Genomic DNA, 20091 nt, shown 5'->3' with positions numbered 1-20091 from the left:
GATATTTAAATTTTGTTTTTTTCCTGCACCGCATATTTAAAAATTCTAGATTCAGACAAAGCAAAAGCGGTTGTAAATTATGAAAACTAGGAGAGTTTTTTTTTTGTAGTCTTCCAAACTGACATGCTGCTATTACATCACTGGCTAGCAGTGCTTTGATACCTCGGAGGGGCTCTTTTGTGCAGCTGCACTACCAAAGGCAGCATATCTACCGAGCAAATCGTCTGCGTCACACCTGCACCGGTGGCACAAAATTATATCCCTCACAAATCCGTTTAATTACTGAAACATCTTGAGCTACATTGGGAGTGTCACACCGTTATTTCTTAAGGTTGCATATATCGAAAGGTAAGATTTGTTAAAAGTAAAAAAATATATATATTCAATGAATATACTGCATGTCATATGCTGTAGTGTAGATCACAACAGGGATGCTTCGGCGGCGCGTGCTTTGGTTATGCTTCTGAGTTGCTCCTATGCATTAAAATGTTTCGGTTGTATACAGTAACACAGAAGAAAATATTTATCGATCCCTTATCGGCTTTTCACTGCATTCTATTTCAGTGGCATTAAATGTTAATTAATTTCGTATACGGCATATATAATCGATAGCTGTTCTAGGCGTAGCTGTTCATTCCTCTTAGATTACACAATGTTTAAATCCTTAAAGTTAATCTGGGACGAATAAAATATTTAAATAGTAACGGCATGACCAGTAATATGGATGTTGTGATAAATATTTACTGTATTTTGTTCATATTTCGTACATTTTGAAATATTTTCTTAGCTAACGTTTTCTTTCTAAAAGATTCATACAATCTTCAAGATTTACCTTGGAAAATGGTGAAATTAGGAAACAATTTTTGCGAAAAGAATAACACAAAGCAGCCCGTCTCAGAAGATGGATTTGACACCATTCCCCTTATCACACCACTAGATGTCAATCAGCTACAGTTCCCTCCTCCTGATAAGGTAAGGTTCATTTACGTAATTTTACTTTGTGAATTATTCTCCTTTTATATCCGCAAGTTATTTTTTAAGAATATGGCACATCATACTTTTGACGTTTTTTAGACATATTAAAAAATATTAATGTGAATTACCTGTCCTGCACTTGGAAGACCTAAGGATGCAGTGCAGTAGGACATTTGTAGAATTTCACTACTCATTAGTTTTTAAACAAAAAGGCCATATGTCTTTATTATTATCCATTGTTTTAGCTTTTTTGTTTCTAAACAGACATACACAAAAATATAATTTAAAATATGATTTACTATTAGCTGTGGACTTTTGATTACTTTGAATGTCAAAAAATAAATCACTAATAATGATCATCATTTTACATGATTGAAAATGAATCTTTTTTCATTTTAATATGTGGAAAAGGAAACTGATATGAAATTGAAGGAAGAAAACATGAAAACAGTGAAAAACATGCTTCATATACGTCATTGCAGTGCTTAAAGGGATTTTAGACAAATGCACAGATTTTATACCACCACTACTCAATATAAGCCAATTAATATTCACTTATTTTCTTCTAGTTATGAAATAATTAGTGACAGCACTGTTCAGTGTATGTGTACCTTAAGACCTTAAAGAAGATAAATCTTAAAATGTATAATTTACAAAAATTAAAGTCATTTGTGAAAATTCAATTTGTTTTGATTATTTCCATGGTACAATTTCAGTATTTACAGTGTATTTGGACACTGATATTACATTGCCCCTGTTTTGCATTTAGCACTTAGCTGTCAGAATAAAACGTTTGTAAAAACTAAATCCTGATGATATTGGTACGGTATTTTTAGATGACCGGACCTGTTACCATTACCATTCCCATCTTGAGATTTATGAGTCAGACAGATCTGCACCAAGAAATAAAAGTGCGATTGATGTCCTTCAAGACAGGAGTCATACATCTAGTATTTATTAGTGACATCTGGCAGGAAACAAAAGGTTGTTAAATCCTGTATGAATGCTGCTTGCATTTAAATAAATGAATAAACCAACAGGTGTGACTTTCACCGTCAGTGAATTCATACTGGTGTCATTTTAAAGATGCATAGTTTTTTATTGTATATGATTCAGAATTTCATTATGCCCAAAGTGCTTATACTGGTCGATTAATAATTTGTGCCAAATCTCTGCATTTCCGTGCAGAGGAGGGGTATTTCACTGATAATAAGGATTGTTTGTGTTTGAAGGGATATGACATGAGATTTAGTAACATCTTGTCTGTTGTACAAAAAGCAATATGCAGATGTTATGTCTGACTGGAAATGTTCTATTATGACGTGTTTTGATTACAGTCTTCTTAAAACCCTTGTCAACTAATATTTAGACACAAAAAACCAAAGTAGTTCTTTACAGAACATGATCCAAGTCGTGAAGGCCAGTGAAATGGAAAGTTTGGTCAGGGCATCACTTGGGCCTTTTTGTGTTTTGCTTTTAGGACTGAGGTCTGTCTGTATTTCTTTTCAGGTGGTTGTGAAAACAAAAACAGAATATGAAGGTGACCACAAGAAGGGCAGATTCCGTTCACCTAAAATAGCCGAATTTACAATAAGCATCATAGAGGGTGTCTCTGAACGACTCAAAGTAAGTCCAATTATGTCAAATCGAGACAAATTTATTGACTCATTTAACTGATTTCTTTTTTGTCGAGTGATGTTTTGGTAATATTCACGACATGAACATTAAGCACTTATTAAGCACTTTAATAATCAAATGTTATAATCATTATTCGAACACAACATTTACAACATTTGTGCTAATATGTCACTGTAGAATTTACAGTGTTATGATATCAGGTGTTTTAATTTTTTATACTACAAATCAGCTGAAAAACTCTCTATGTGTATAGGGGAATTGCCAAATGAAAGCGAGCAGATTTAGTCAAAAAAAAATATTGATTGATTTTACACAGCTGAGCATTTGAACCCATGCTGTTAGGTTGCTATGCTGTGTTGCTAGGTAACAAAATTAGACAAAGCTTGCTGTGAGAAACCACATCCCTAGGGATGCTGAGGTTAACATAAATACAAGGTGCCTTTATGGTATTGGTGCTGCATTATATAAGTGTTCCAGGAACTTGCGCTTAATGTACTGAGTTCACAATCAGAGACTCAGCTTATCATCACGCTCTTGAGTCTTTGGTAAGAAATGTGGTAATTTGTGTGATAAAATGAAAATTGTATCTTGAAATTTCAAAAAATATAAATTTCTGCGACAGCTGTTTCTATTCTGTAATGTCTGCCATGTCCTGAGGATTAATGGTGAATGGTAATGAAATGTATTCAAGCTATTCTAATCTTCAGCATCTGCTGTTTATGATAAAACCCTTTTGTTTGAACATCATGTATTTTATTATGCTGCAGTAAGCTTAGAACGTTGCTTAAGAAAACCAAAAATAATAAACAAGACAAATAAGTCATGAAGCTGTTTATACAAATGTGGTTTGATATTTACTGTTCCAAATATACATCTGACCTGTTGTAAAAAATGAAGTGGTTTATTTTTCACTGTTGCTAGTAAATGTCTAATATGCTCAAGGTACTCTACAACAAAACTGTTAAACATCCTTATTCTAAGCATTTTACTGTCAATTGAATTAGACACACCTACAGTCAGTACGATTTGCTTGACAGCTAGAAAATAAAGGTAACAGTGTGTACTTAAAGAACACATTGAAGCCCAGTTATAATAATATATATGAATTACCTAAATTAAGACTTCATAATTTAAGCACAGCAATCTGACTTGAATAATATATTTTAAAAGTTTGCAATGGCTAAATATATAAGGCCCCTTTTTAAGTCTTAAAAGCCTTTATATATAAAAAGTAATATTTTTATTGAAAAGGTTACTTGAAGGTGCAATAGAACTTACAGTATTTATTCACATTGCAGAACCTGTTTTTAACCTTGTGAACCCTCTAACCAAAGTATTTCGAAATGATAAGCACAATAGTGATCCTGTCTTGACTAAAAAAGTACAAAGATTTTTAAAATAATATTCACCATATAACTGTAGCTAATTTTATTAAATTAAAAATCCCTTTTTCATGCTGTACATAATGCCAATAGTACAGTTCAAAATACCCAGACTGCAATCTCTAGAAATATTCTAGGAAATGTTGATCAAATGAATATCATCTGTAGAGACAATTTAGAGACTATTGCAACCTTTCCTTGTTAATACAGTGAGTTTTGGCGAAATGCAATAAAAAGCTGTGTCCATCCATACGTGCTGTACTTATATTTTCCTATTTGATTCGCTTATTGGCTGTGTTTCTTGTGCAGATTAAATGTTAAAAACATATTTTATTTAATCAAGATGGTCTGCCAATAGGAATTTTCTAATAATAGCTTTAGGTTGGTAAAGATTTGATTTTGCATTGAGTCATGTAATACAGGCACTCTCCAAGTGAACTGTAATTCAGAGACTGATGATGTTGACTCATTTGTCATTGGTGACTTCAGGATGTAGCAAGAAGTAGTAGATACATATTAAATTAAATGGTTTATTGAGATGAAAGACATTACTGAAAGAGTTAACCAAGCTTCTGGTTGGTGATTCTTTATTGGCTATGTCAGTCGTTCTCAGAGATATTATTTGTCCTTGTGATTAATGTTCTTTTTGCCTGCAGTTAAACACAATTAAGAGTATGTGGTATGGCTGAGATTGTTACGGTTCTATCATCAAAAGGAACACTTTAGTCTTTCATAGCAGAATAAAACAGTAGAACAGATTTTATCTTTCACTGGCTCTTTGATACATTACCTTGTCCACAACCTCCTGCAACCAGAGGTGTTTTTCTGTGGGGAATTCTAAAATTGCTGTGAAGTTCTCTTTCATACATAGTAAAATATGAAAGAAAATATTTTTGGGAGGTAGGCATTAAGAGGATTTGGAAAATCATGCAAAGATTGAACTGGTAAAGAAATATTACAGCACATTTGTATTCCTGTCAAACAGAATGGGGGTGGGTGTATAGCTGAGGATTGTGCCAGCTACATTTTCTTAAGGGCATTAAATATTTTGAAGATAATTGTAGATTAAAATATTTGGTAAATACAACACCACTAAAGATTTGAGAAATCGAATCCAATTTCTGCAGTTTCTCAGTTTCGAGACAGAAACCAAATAAAAATCCTCATGTTAAAGAACTATGCTTATATTCCATTTTGGATTCTTGTAAGAAGATCAGAGTGGAACATCAGAAAGCCGATAGCTGAGTTAAGGCCTTTATAAGTCAATAACCAGTAACTGTGTACAACGGGAACAACCATCCACCACAAGTATGAAATTCAATAAAAAAACCATCCTGCCATAAAGGAACAATTTAGAATTTCCAATCAAGCCTTGACCAGTCCTGACGTACAGTAAGCGCATGTGTTTGAGAGGCAAGAAGAAAGTGGAGAGTCTAGTTAAAACTCACAAGATCACAAGAGAACCATGTAAATCCCACACAGGCAAGAACACCACACTACACCTGAGCACAGGACACTGAAGTTGTGAGAAGAGAGATCAAACCACTACACCACTGTGTCACTGACTTGAGTTCAGCACAAAGTTTACATTTCACCTCGCTAATTTAGGGATGACCTACAAAGAGAAGATGACATTGTTTTTCCTACATAATACTTTTTATTATTTTGAAATGCTTTAGGGTTCATGATTTAGTATTTCTGTTCCTTCAAAGGCTTTGAGAAAGATGTTCTTGTAGTTGAATTGCTTCAGCAGCTAATTGCTGTTTACTCTAACATCTCACTTATTGCTTATGCTGCTGCACTTGTCCTTTTAAAATCTCCTTCAGTGTTGCTGCAAGAAAATTTATTTCCCATTTAAACAATCTTAACCAGCCAACATAACCCTTTGAAGGGTTGAATGAGTGCAAATGTGATAAAAGCCACAAACAGTTTTAACAAAATACTGTACACATGAACTGTCTTTACATGACCAGTCACAGCTGATGTTTACATTTCTAATAGTGCAGCTAATAAACATTTTCTATCCCTCTACCATTTTTACTGCAGAATTCGGCCCAAACCTCATTTTGCTGACGACTCCTCCTCATCAGCAGTGGACAACAACCCGGTCACTGATGCCATTAACAATATCAATCCAAAACAGAGTTCTTGGACTCCCCCTTCCGGCCATTTTCCACCAGTTGATTACTTTATTTACCAGTGCTACATTCAAGTTCCCAAGTTTCTTTCTATACCAAGGAAACACAGATCTAAAAAGAAAACTCTCACACCTGAAGAAGGCTCCATGGCCGAAACGTTGTGTTTCCTTTCTTTTCTTTTCAGCATGGAATAAAATTGTTACCTGTTCCTTTGCAGCTTATGCATGCTGACGCAGCTACCTACTTGAACTATTTTCTATTTCTTATGCTTTATTTTACTAGTGTTAAAGTAGGACTGTCTTTACAGGTGACCCTTCTAGTCCTTTGTGCGCTGGCGTTTCTGGTCTGCGTTGTGTTCCTGGTGGTTTACAAAGTCTATCAGTATGACCAAACCTGCCCAGAGGGATTTTTCTTTCAGGTAAGGTCTCAAAAAGATTTGATCATTAATTTTAAGAAGAGTAGGGAGGCTGTGTTTGAAAATCTGGCTGTAAGTTGTAGGTGAAGATACTGTATAGCTCCCTTTTATAAGGTAAGGAGTACTTTTTATTCAAAAACTTAGAGAATAATTAATTAATTCTGTTTAGCAAATAAAAATACATTTAGTTTTTAATTATTTTATTGTGACTTTTCCAGTAAACCTCTTGGTTTGTTAAGGTAAGCAAACTGAAAATGTTCAGGTCACACATATTGAAGTCTTTTGAATTTTCTATGTACTTTAAAACACTTAAAGAACAGATGTTTTATTTGTGGTGGTCTAAACCTAGAGGTTGAGATTTTATTATCACATTTGTGGTACTAATGGCCATACTTTTTTGAAAATTAAATATGTATTGATGTATAGCAATGTATAGTAACCAAAAGTTGAGTTCCATCTCTCCAAGATGAGAGTTTATATTAAAATTACAATCTGAGATTAAGTTTTCAATTTGAGGTTTTATATCTTAAACTATGAGAGTGTAACACTCAGCACTCGTAGTCAGAAACAGGGCTTGGAATGTCTGTGACAGTAGAGTGCCATCACTGATCTGCTTGTGAGCTAACAGAGGAGGCATGCAGAGGTAGGACCGATGGACTCTTCCATGGAAATTCTTTTAGTTCATTTATTATTACAGAAAAATTAAGTTAGGGAATTATTGATTTTCATTAAAACTTGATAAGCATGTTTTATAGGTAGATAAATCCTTAGGCCTTGGTCCTGGTTTGAGTCTATAAACTGCAGACCTTTCTGTCTGACTTTGTGTAGCATGTTATCCCTGCTACCTTTGTACTCTATAGTTGTGGGATATTCTCCAGGTTGTTGCAACTCTTACCAAGAATAAGCAGCTTTCTAATGTAGGTATGGATATAAAAAATATTCAAGAGAAAGAAGTTTTAAAATTTCCATCGGAGGCAAGGAATATAGCTGAGAGACAAATGCAGCAATGAGTGACCTTTTGCAATGTGAAGAGATCTACACGTGTCCTCCCAAATTGAGTCCAAATAAGGACCAGCACCAGAAAGGGAAGATGTTACGCTGAGGGTAGTGGACCTCCTCTTTTGACTGGTTGAACGGGTGTAAGGCAGGTTTGCGGCTAAAGAACAATCTGCACCTTCACCCAAGTCTGGACCTAAGGCTTCATGCAAACTTGGTGTAGGAGATCGCAGACATGCTGTCTGTCCATATACATAGCAAGTCGGTTCTGGAGCAACAGAAGGAATTTCTGAAAGGCTGCTGAATGATTGCTTTGATCTACAGAGCATTGATATAGACTGCCAACAGCCTTTGCAAAGGGTGTGCATACATCTCCATTTCCAAACTCGGTGCCAGTCTATGTTGGAGGCATAAGTGTTTATAACTTATGGAAAATACTCTGGGAGTCAAATACCTAGGTAAAAACTGAGGGAATGATTGGTAGGATTCTTTTACCATTGGATACCTTATGAAAAACAGCATGACATCACCAGCCAGCAGTGCCTGTCACATACTGGGCCAAACACAAGGGTGCTGAAACATGACTGCAGTGTCCAAAGGTGAAGTGTGCCTAATGTAAGATAAGATCACTTTATTGGCCATATATCATTTCTTGTATTAGGAATTTGTCTTTTTGCATACCGCAACTTTCTCTCCATGAGACACACAGACAGGAAGAGAAGCTTGGGGTCAAAACGCAGGGTCAGCCATTTAAACGGCGCCCCTGGAGCATTAGGGGTTAAGGGCCTTGCTCAGAGGCCCAACGGAGTAGGATTCCTCTGCTGGCCGCAGGATACAAACCGGCAACTTTCCAGCCACAATCTTTGACACTTTCTGACAGTCAGTTCTAGTCAAATTGAAGTGGGAGAGGCATGTGACAGGGAGAAATTGTTGAGAGACAATAAGGCCCTCACTGTGAATGCTGTCCTGGTTGCCTGTGTGATTGAGTCAATAAGGGTTATCTGTGAAAAGACCAGTGTTGATAGTACCGGCTCTCTGGATGGTGCTTAAATAAGACAGTCTTTTGGATAATTCAGAAACGTTATGTCCTCTGCTTTCATTTCACTTGAAAAACATACTTGTAATAGTATAAGACAGACCAAAGGGTCTGAGAATTCATACGAAGAATTTGAAGCCTTTGCCTTGAAAGTCAAATGTGTTCCTGTGACATGCTCTGATGGGAATGTGATAATAAGCATCCTATAAGTTGGCTGTTTTGAATTAGTTAAAACAAATCAGAGAATTTGCTTTCCATGAACATTTTAAATACAATACTCTGAGGAACTAATTGAGGTAGCTAAGGTCAAGGATATAGTGTGTTCTATGTCCTTTTTGGACACCAGGTGGTGTTTTGAATAGAATACTGTACAAGCAGTCCTTTTGAAATTCGAATAGAAGTATGGGCTGAAAGTCTATAAATAGTGTGCTTGGTAAAAAGTGCCTCTTTCACAAACAGGGTGAGAACAGACACCTCCTATAAAAGGAGATGTTTTCAGATAATATTGCAAGATGTAACAGAGCTCAGCACACAAAAGTGTTACAGAATTGATGTCACCAACCTCTCAAATCCTGACAGTGTAGAGCTCAGTGGCAGAGCACCAGATCTTGTGGTAAAAACATAATTCTCTGGTACCTATAAAGTGATGCTGTGTGGCTCTGGGCCCACTGGTGACTGTAATCGAATCCTTGTAGGGGCAGAGTAGAGCTACAATAGTCACTGGAGTTGTGCAGAATTTTCCCATGAGAAGGATACAGTGGAGCAGTTTTCCACTGTCTAGGGAGTGGACCTGGCAACATGCTCATGACAACATGAGTCACCAGGATCAATTCCCTGCAGGGGGAGCTGAACTCATCATAAATGCATAAAAAACCAGCAGCCATATCACCCTGCAACTCACAACTGGCAACCCACTGAAGCTAAGCAGGTGTGAGCCTGGTCGGTACCTGGATGAGAGACCTCCTGGGAAAAACTAAGGTTGCTGCTGGAAGAGGTGTTAGTGGGGCCAGCAGGGGGCGCTCACCCTGCGACTCATGTGGGTCCTAATGCCCCAGTGTAGTGACTGGGGAGTCCCCATTACCTGTAAAGCGCTTTGAGTGGAGTGTCCAGAAAAAGTGCTATATAAGTATAAGCAATTATTATTATTATAAGACTCGGGTGCATGAAGTGCACATTTGGCAGAGGGCAATATGACAAGGCAGGTAGGATTTCTGCATCAGAAGGCTGTGAAAGAATTCCTGGAACATGATCTTCAAAAAGGTCTGTTGAGGAAAACATCTTCTGTTTTGAACTGCAGCCCCTCTTCATCAAACCCTGGCAGGAACAATAGCTTTGAAATATGGAGCAATGCTTTCAGTGATTTCTGTGTTGTTTGACTCTTAAGGGGCCTAACAGATGGAGCACCTTCCTCAGACATTTCGAACCAGCAAATAATCCCATCCATTGCTGGGTCATTGGCTCAACCTGGAGTAATAGAGGCATCTTAAAAAGGTCACTGTCTTACTATCGAGGATTCGGCCTGCATCATCTAAACCTTGTGACATCCACCTGTAATGGGTAAAAGGCAGCTGTAACGGAAGTAAGGCCTTTGTACATTTGAGAAAGGTGTCTGCCGAGAGCCATAGGTTGGTATGGTCGGGATACGAAGGAATAAGTGGAAGCTACCGAAGAAGTGTGATTTGGTACACTTGGAAGAGGCTTGTAGCATTCAGGTCTCAATGTACCTGAGTCCCAGGAACAACAGATTTCTCCCAACCTTTAATGGCACTGGTTGTTGAAAGAAGCAAGGTTTTTAGACAACCCTGTGAGAAAAGGGGATGGCACCCAGGTTTTATTTAAGTCTAGCTTTCCTTATGCAATAGTTTCATCGGAAGAGGGAATGCCACATCCGTGGTGGAGAGCAGAGGTGACATTTGAGGGAAGGCCTAATCTCTTATCGTCAGCCCACCTCAGGAAACAAATCCATCATCAGAAGACTCTAAGGAGAGCACATCTGGGTAATCAGCATCTGGTTCTGGAGGAACAACAGGGAACACATGTACCTGTCATAGTCTGCTGCTGTAGCAGAGCAGCAGAGACATCCATTAACCTTCAAGCAGATAGGCAAACTTCCTTTAGCGAAGAGCCTGGTGCCTTCTTCCAATGATGTCCTGTTTTGTTGAATTAACACAATCGAAGGTGTAACCAGTAAGATCTTGAGCACTTTTTTTTCCTGAGAGGGATGTTGCAAGTAATACAAAGTAATTTGGATTACACAGGGGATAACACCCTTCCTTTTCCCCTTTTTGTTTCGTAGGACACCGAATACCTAATCTGGTGCACAACAACATTTTTGGTTCTTTTTTAAGAAGACAATGAAATCTTAAAGTATGGTAGTATCCAGAGGGCTGTTGATAAGGAGAATGGAGATAGAAGATACGATATATATGGAGTTGCACAGGGGCACCAAGGTGTACAGAGAGCACTGAGGTCAATGGTATAACCACAGTGGGGGTACATGTATGATGGCGAAGGGGAGAGATGGTGTCAAAACAATCAGACCCATAAATTAAGCAAAGGAAGATGACAAAGACCAGGGAAGAAATGGGATGTGCTAAGCTGCTTACCAAAGTTACAGAAAAAAATGGAAATGGATCAAAAAAACGGAAAGGGCCGTTACAACCCTTGTAGGAGTAACAAAAATATGGTGGGGGGTAGTAGAAAACGAACTGTTATAAAAATACTTGAGCAAAATAAAAAAGAAATAGAAATGGAGTGTGAACTACATCTGAAAATGAGTAGCTCTTAAAAAGAATTCTGTAGTTATTCGTTTTGCTTTTGCTTCAGGGGCGCCAAGTCTGGTTCAGTCCAGAGAAGGTTGGAGAGCATACGCACTCAGCAATAGATGAGATGAGAGATCAAATAAGCTCAGTCATTAACCCACTGTGAGAAAACAGAGGAAAAACAGACCAGTTGACATGCCAGCAGCATATCCTACTGTATAGTAGTAGAAGTGGGCAGAAACAGGGCTTTGCACTCTCCACTTGCCTTGCTTTTAACTGCACACATTTAGAATGAAAATAAGCACAGAGAATCTGTGAGGTTTATGAAAGGTAAAAAGACTTTTAGTCCTCACCATTAGTTCATCTGAAATACAAATATTGTACAAATACAAATAATATTACAAATTAGATTTCTTCTCTGGGTTTACCTTTGATCATGTGACACCCCTTAAAACTGATTTGGGCTGACTTGCCATGCTATTAAGATTGTGTCTTGATTAAATTACTGATTATTTTTTGCAGTTTGATCACAGATAGGTCACAGCTGACAGGAACTAATTAGTCACCCCTTAACGTGTTTAACATGCATTTTATTCCTCTAATAACCTGGAATGTATTTGTTTGGGTTGTATTTGCTCTTTATTAGTGACACATTTTACCCACAAGAAATTGGCTGACAAGCCCAATTTAATAATAAACGTGTTCTTTATGAAAATCCAAAATCCTACTTAATATGTTAAAGGTTTATACAAACTATCCCAAACCCATGTGACATTGGATGTTTTTCATCGGATGATGGTGACATTTGATTTTCTTTTCATTTAGTATGCAAAGATTAAAAGGATTCAATTATTAATTTTATTTTAACAGTAAATACAAGTCATAATTAAATTATGTTAAAGGTTAGTATAAAATACCTAATAAATCACTTATTCAAATATATCACACACACTTAATAATCTCAACACCATGCTGATAGCAGCATTGGAGCTGTATAGACAGTGTAATAACTTGATGTGTAGAGCCACATTAGTGAATTTAAACCAAAGATCAATGTAATATTAAACACTTTTTCACAAATTATTTGTTAAAACCATATCATATAATCTTTATGTAAATGTTAGTCATTTCATAATAGAACATTCTAGAATTCCCTTTGTTTGAGGTATTCTGAATAATGAAGATTATGCATGGAGCTGTTATGTAACCTCCTTTATGTGCTATAAAGATGTGATAATATAAGGGACCTAACAGGAGCATATAATTGAATTCGTGGAAATTTCCTAGCAGGTACTACTAGGTTATAGTCTGTGATGAGCCTGCAAGTGTTCAGTTGTTATTCATCCAATTGTAAGATAATGTACTTGGTTTTGCACATCATTATTGGGATAGGCTGTCTATAGAATGGACCAATTTAAATAGTTGATACTAGGAAAGAGTTCAATACCTAAAGTAAGTGCAGTGACAGTCTGAAGTAAAGAGCAGAAGAAAGATAGGAAAGCTAGATTGAAGCAATGCCCCGGTGATGAAGAGAGCAGCACTCTTCTCTAAGCTGTGTATTGCATTTGTTTCTTGCAGTTCTAGAACCTTTAATAGGACTTTTTAATTATACTTCATGTCTCACTAGCAGAAACCCCCTCTAGTACATGTGAACCTTTAAATGTCAATGTAATAGTCTAAGTAAATATAGGAGTACCTGTAGCTACAGAATAGACATTTTCTTTTATTAAAGTTACCTTAATATGATCTGGATAAAATGTTAAAGGAACAAGCAAGGAAGAAACATACTAAATGCTACTGTACGTTTCAGGTAGCCAATGAAATATAAAGTTTAATAACTATGGTAATTTATGGATGTGCACCCCTTATTCTTCACGAACCCCAATAATTACAAGCATTTCTACACTGTTTAATATGAATTAAGTTTTATAACTTGTAACCCTTGTATAAAAGCATAGGCCCTGTATACAACAAACAGCTGTAAAGCACATTGAGATGGGGAAATTCCTAGCCAGGTTTTAATAAACTTCTTTGTATACAACACCTTTGAGTATATTGCCAGTCTCCCACAAAACGTGTACAACATACATTAACTACTTAAAAAAGTGTAAAACAGTGCACAGTAAAATATTAAAAATACCTCACTGCTTTTATAGCCTCCTTCCAAATTGTTAGTAATTTGATAAATGTTTTGTCATTTTCTCTATATGGATCATCACATTTCCTCCATCTGCTCTCTACAGGGCATATTCATTTGGAAAAGTCATGTGGAGATGCCTGAATTACTGAGCATCAATCAAAAAACTAAACATGCAAACACAGCTGCCAAAACACATTCTATAGCTGTTCATCACTAGAGGGAGAATGGCTGATAAGATCATAGTAATCAAAGTGAATAATCTGTGGCTCTTCTACTGATCTGCTTTGAAAGGCAATGCTAAAATATGATCAGCTATTGATGTGCACATTGCTGGCATAGAACCAGAACATTAATCCATGGTTGTGTGTGATATTTAGTTTACGCTGCAGAGGTTTTAGCCCGAACTTTTTTCATCCACATGCGATTCGAACCCTATTCATTGAAGACAGAAGACAAACAGTTGGAGATCAACTCAGTGGTGTAAAGTTCCACTACAAAATCAATATTTCCACTTTAATTTGGTACTTCAGACTAATGTAACATTATTTGCCCAGCAGTGTGAACAGCGGCTATGGAGAAATTTATCGTGGTAGAAGTGGACTGAACAGAACTTCAAATTGTGATTATTGTTTTTGTCATAGCCAGACCTGATCTAGGCAGGTGTTCATTTCCATCATGGGTCGTGCTTAATATCTTGTCAACTTTACTAAAAGTTATTCTCTTCATCACAGTTTTTTTTTGTTGCATATTGAGTCTGCTATGAAACACAATGTGTTGTCACCTTACCAAAAACATTTAGAAAACTTGAAATAGAAACATTTGAATCCTTTTAGGTGTATTTTTACATTAAATAGGGTGGGGTAGCATTGTAGGTAAGTGTCTAGACTCATAACTGCTGGATTGTTGGTTCAAGTCTTTGTTGCAGGCACTGTAGATTCAGTAAGGTACCATACCCCACTGTTCAAAGTCCACCCAGCTGTATAAATGGGGCTAATCTTTGCAATCCTATCTGGGGGAGGGGATTTTGGTGCTCTCTTGTACTTGCACAGAACGTAGGAGCTGATGGCTCTTGGATATTGAAATTACATATATTTCTAGCTGTCCATTTTATGATTTGAATTAAATCAATGGTTTTACATAACAGTTTCCAGTTTTATTCTAATGTATACATGTATAAACTAATTTTCTACTTGGAGCAGTCATATTGTGCAGAATGTAAATGGAATAGTATAATGTAATTGTTGAAAGGAATCTTTACCTTACACATTTAAAACTTTAAAATAGATTGGATTAGGTTAATGAGAGGGGAAAAAAGCAGCTTTACAGCTTCTAACCTGATGACAGTCTTTTCAAATTAATGATAGACTGCAATGTGTTAACATTTTACATTTTAAAAATAGTACTCTGAGAACAAAAAGCTATCAATTTTATGTTGTCGATATACATTTGATTTATTTTCCTTAGCACAATCGCTGCGTCCCGGCTGGAATGGACAGTTATTACTCTGAACAAGGCCCCAGCGCCCGAGGAAAATTCTACACTGTTATTAACCACTACAACCTGGCCAAACAGACCATCACTCGCTCAGTATCACCCTGGATGACAGTGATGTCAGAAGAAAAGGTATCTGCACAGGAGACAGAGACAGCAGAGAAAGTGGCTTAAATAAAGTGAAAACTACTTAAATAAAGTCTCAAGATACTGAAGTTAACAGACACATTGTACAAAAAGGGAGCTCTACACCTTAAATATAACCATGGGTTACAAAGAGTTGTAAAGATTTTTGAAGTATGTATATCACTGTAAAACTGCATGCAGATTCATCATTATCTAGAGTCTCCTTTGCATACAGAACAAGGAATCTAAAAACTAAGTCCTTTTGTGAAGATGTAGTATGTTTTAACTCTAAAATGTCTTCAAATTCATTACGTCGTCCATGATCTCCAAAGTTAATAACAAAGTTCAACTTCATTTGTAAGGATGATTCTTTCCATGGTTGTAATTAATGTTGGGTTCCAGGTCACATAGCTGTACTGTATATAGAAGTATCTTAACACTATTGGAATGCTCCATGTGGGCAAGTATACTCTTTTCACATATTTTATGTTTTGCTCCTTCTCTTGTCTCACGATCCACTACTGCTGTTGATTTGTAAATGATAATGGGGTTCTGGGCCACAGGGCACTTTTTTAAAAATAAATTCTGCAAGACAGTTATATTGCTTCTCCACTGTGGCTTGTCACATCTTTGTTAGGATGTGCACTGGAATACTGATGGGTGTACAGTTAAGTCCTTTAAAAAACACAGCTAGACATTATTTGACAAGTTTCATTTCACAACAGTTTTGAAAGACAAAATAATGATTTCCCAGGTTTAATAAATCCAGCATCCTTGCTCAGTCACTGATTGAGTAAATGTCCTGTTTGTGAATATGCAGGCTGTGTATTACGCCATATTAAAATGAAATCACACATCAGCTTCTTAATGATTCCACATTTAAAATAAATATTTTATTACACACTGATGGACAGTTTACTGTATATGATATATAATGTCCTGATTAAAAGAAATTGCTTATTTTCTATCAATAAGAGAAGAACAGATATATACTGTAGGTTTTTGAGACCACATTTATAATTACATGTGGGGACTGAAATCTGATTTTAAATGTGACTTTTATAATATTTACAACAGTTTAGTAATTTTATCAATCAGGCATGTAAAATAGTAACAATTATATTGGAAACCTAAAATGATTAAGTCCATCTAAAATATTCATACCTAACTTTCATATGTACACTTGTACACAGTGTCTGACACAACACAATAAATAACTGAAAGAGGAATATTTAAGCTAAGGTGAGGTCAGAGATATAGTACAGTATGTAACATTCATTTATAGCATTAGCAATCAAAAGCAAAGTTTGTTTTTATTTTATTTAATTCCAGTGTAATAAGTGGCTGCTGTTTGGAACTAGTGAAATACTGTAGGTTTAACAAAGAAGCTATTTTGAACTAATGCAGTTTTCCGTGAATTTCTTTCTCCATTCTATGTAAAACTTGTAGTGGAAATGTCAAAAGTAACATGAGTTAAACAGTTATTGGAAGATAAAACATTCCATGAAATATAGTTCAATTAAGTCATTTGTTGCTGGCTTTCGTGTATTTAGTGATAAACATGTATAAAAGTGTTTTGTTGAATTTATTGCTGCAAGAATTGTATATTTCTTAACTAACAATCATCAAGTTATTATTGGTATATGTTTTTTTTAACATATCTTGATATTTTTCAGCGAATGTTAGAGGAGCGGCTTAGATATATAATGTTGTAAAGTGTCACAGTGCATGAAATGCAATAAAAACAGTGCCAAATGTTTTCCTTGCCTAATGTATAAGTAATATTTAGGCCTCCATATATGCACATGTTCTGTAGATAAAATCATTTTAAAGATAATTTAAATGAATGTAGAGGGGCATATCAAGTTGGTTGTAACTCTTGACATTTTCACTTTGTAAAGAGAAATAAATCAAAAACAATATAATAATAATTTTGTTGTTTTACTTTTTCTTGTTCAATTTAAGTGTGACCATAGATGAACATGGAGCAAATTTATAGAGAATCAAAACATAAATAACTCTTACATGGAAAAGGATTTGTAAAATATCCACTGAGAAAGCCTATAATGAGATGCTAGGGCCAGGCTAAACAAACTTTTGCAGCAATGATTATTTGATTTTAACATAAACCTTAAAAAAAGTTCTTTTTTGCAGAACAGAAAAATTTGCTGCCCATTTTCAGAAAATAAACGTAAAGTGTAGAAGTGAGGTCCTAGAGAAACTGAACATAAAGCAAACAAATTATTATTTTGCTTATTACAAAAAAGATGGAGATTCTTTGGGATAAGAAAAAATGGAACAAATTTTGCTCTGAAGCATAACATTGACCGTTAATCCCATCCAGTGGTGCTGTTCTCCATTTGGCTTTTCCTAGTCTACAGCTGAATGATGATTTTCAGAAAGTTGTTTCATTAGCTGTCATACCAGTCCAGGAAAAGCAAAGAAAATGAACACATTACAAGGAAGAAGAGGATCCAGACACGAAATCCAGCATTGTTTTTAATGGCCTGAAAAATCAAAACACAAAAACAGCTCTTAGTTTTCAGTTCAGCAATGTCACTTTTTCAGTAATGGCGTTTTATGCTCTGCAGACTAAATCCTCACTTTATATAAAAACATATACAGTAAACCCATTGAAAAAAGCTATGCAGTATTTATATCCGTAAATATGCTACAAATGTTATACAATTTTAATACATTGTGCCTTAATTTATTAGAGCTGTGGGCACAATGTTTAGTCTTTAATAAGCCGAATTGGATCTAATTAACATTATCTCATGCATTTCAGTGCTGAACAAATTGTAAATAGATATAGCTCACTTCTCAAGTCTTCAGAAATACTTTAGATTTAGCTAACACAATCTAATCCTGCTCTTAATTCACAGATGTGATGAACAGTAACACAGCATCGAATTGCCTCTTAAAGCTCTTATAATCACTCTGGACACTCATCTTTCAGTTTCTTTTAGGGTTTTAATATCCCTTTATTTTGGGGGCATTTCTCAAATGCAAATTTGTTTAGGAAACAAGTAGAGAGGTCTCTGCAATTATGTTAATACGTTGCCTCAAAGCTATGAGCCTTGTGACTACTCACAAGGAGGAATGAGTCTGGTTCACTAGAGGACTGATGGGAGAAATTCTAAAGGGATCCCACGTCCGGAAAAGTAGAAACTCTGTAGCAGGGTGTGCCGTTTGTCATTTAAGAGTAGAGTGAAAGTGATTCCTGAATTCCTTGGTATATGACTAAGCACCTATTGAGAAACGGTCAAAATTTGCCTCCAAAAGATTAAATTAAATAACATGGGATATAATAACGAGAAGGAAAATACGTTTTTGGGAGATTAAATTAAGACTCACGTATAGTGTTGTAAATACTAAAGATTGCTGTTAATCTTTTCAATTCTCATAAAGGGGATTTAATCTTAAATACAACGTGTATTATACAGTAGAGACACTATTAAAACAATCTGAATTGGAAAGCTGCCTTTAAACCTTGAACTTAATCTTTTATTTTAATTAAATGTCTTGAACAGTAATTGTTAAAGCACAGAAAGGAGACAACTGACAAGCCTTACCTCTCTAATGTCTTCATTCCCCTCCTTGACATTTTCTGTTGTGCCTACCACAAGCTGATGAATATTATCTATCTCCGTTTCCTGTTGGGCAACAATTAAAAACCTATCAGAAAAAAACACTGAACAGTCACAATTTACAGGGAGGCATGATCAGATTTCTAGAAAAGAGACAATGCCTCAGTGTGCTGTCACTCCTAAAGGCATTCTACATTTTAATAAATCAACAGGGGAAGATGATGCAAAATTGTATTTTTAATGCAAAAACGAAAACAAATATTCAATGAGAGAGATTATATCTTCTCACGCATTAGACACAGGGTTTAGGCCACTGGCCTTTAATTGAAAGCTGAATCATTCTCATTCCTACATACTTCCTCCTTTTCTAAAAATAGAGGGTGTTCAATTAATACATTTTTCAATATAACTTAAAGTTCTCTTTTTTTTAAAAGAAAGAAAATGACCAGGTTATACACACAGGCAGTAGGAACTGTCACTGCAATCTTTGCAGTGTACTGAACTTTAATTCATGTCAGATGCAACAAAAAAAAGTGCACTACCTGATGTAAAACTTTCTCTGCAAATATCTCCTGCAGTCTAGAAATTTCCACAACTTTGCCTTCAATTTGTCTACAAAAAAGGAAAAAAAAAGATGAGAAATTTGTACACTTAACAGGCAAAGTATTGAGGTCATGTAATGAATATTAGCTTGATTTATTGTACTGGAGATTTGAACTGACATAAATATAGCAGTATAAAAGAAGCATAGAGACAAAAAATCCATTACTAAAGAATGGGCACTGAATAACAGTTTTAGTGATCATGTCTACCACATATATATTCTCCTTTATCTCTTCAATAATTCTGATATAAAACAAGTTTAAAATCTTTTAAGAAAAGCTATAGAATTAAAACATTCCACTTGTCACCTAATGAAACAAATACATTTTATGTATCTTCACAAAACCTTTGTAAAGGTTCAGGATGTCAAACATTCTGACAATATTCAGTTCATGTGAGAGTACAAATGAGTTAATGGCAATGATTAATTCAAGAAGCCTTTTCCTTTCATTAATTAACTTGTGAACAAGTAGCCTAGCAACGGACAGCTATAAATAATATCCACAAGTGAATACACTAACTCTGGTGCCCTGCCGTTCTTGTTATTTGAAGGTATTACTTGAGGCTCATGGGTACATTGTGGTTGTAAGATGGATATTTAGCTACATCCTGATGTTCTTTAAACTGGACATAAACATAAAGTAAATATACAGTACTTGTATGTACTTCCATGTTCCTCTAATAACATTCCTGCTCATTTAGCTAGGAAATATTCAGCATTAGAAAAGAATGACAAGTGACCATATGTGTTTTGGATCTTTCAACATATTAAGTTTAAATTACACCTCATATAACATGA

The 20091-nt window shown here is 35.6% G+C and overlaps 2 protein-coding genes across 2 annotated transcripts in view; one reads left to right on the top strand and one right to left on the bottom strand.

Moving 5' to 3' along the window:
* Positions 1-165: 165 nt before the first annotated feature.
* Positions 166-17030, top strand: nsg1 (neuronal vesicle trafficking associated 1). Its single transcript, XM_006629598.2, has 5 exons — positions 166-348; positions 809-972; positions 2485-2601; positions 6441-6551; positions 14947-17030. Exons 2-5 carry the CDS (start codon positions 841-843, stop codon positions 15145-15147), a joined length of 561 nt encoding a protein of 186 aa, XP_006629661.1. The 5' UTR covers positions 166-348; positions 809-840; the 3' UTR covers positions 15148-17030.
* Positions 17022-20091, bottom strand: part of stx18 (syntaxin 18) — a 47561-nt gene continuing 44491 nt past the window's right edge. Inside the window, exons 9-11 of the mRNA XM_006629600.3 lie at positions 19232-19301; positions 18675-18755; positions 17022-17606 (exon numbers count right to left, since the gene is read on the bottom strand). Of these exons, the coding sequence (XP_006629663.1) occupies positions 17511-17606; positions 18675-18755; positions 19232-19301 (247 nt within the window). The 3' untranslated portion in view covers positions 17022-17510. The remainder of the gene's footprint in view (positions 17607-18674; positions 18756-19231; positions 19302-20091) is intronic.

This window comes from Lepisosteus oculatus, chromosome 1, assembly GCF_040954835.1.
Source record: "Lepisosteus oculatus isolate fLepOcu1 chromosome 1, fLepOcu1.hap2, whole genome shotgun sequence".
Classification (NCBI taxonomy): domain Eukaryota; kingdom Metazoa; phylum Chordata; class Actinopteri; order Semionotiformes; family Lepisosteidae; genus Lepisosteus; species Lepisosteus oculatus.
Note: the sequence above shows the minus strand (reverse complement) of the source record. Positions and strands in the feature narration are given on the sequence as shown.

Bases quoted from the DNA above. Each gene is read 5' to 3' on its own strand.
- nsg1 (XM_006629598.2), top strand. From the start codon at position 841: ATGGTGAAATTAGGAAACAATTTTTGCGAAAAGAATAACACAAAGCAG. The intron at 973-2,484 runs GTAAGGTTCATT...ATTTCTTTTCAG, and splicing joins AGTTCCCTCCTCCTGATAAG to GTGGTTGTGAAAACAAAAAC. The intron at 6,552-14,946 runs GTAAGGTCTCAA...TATTTTCCTTAG, and splicing joins CAGAGGGATTTTTCTTTCAG to CACAATCGCTGCGTCCCGGC.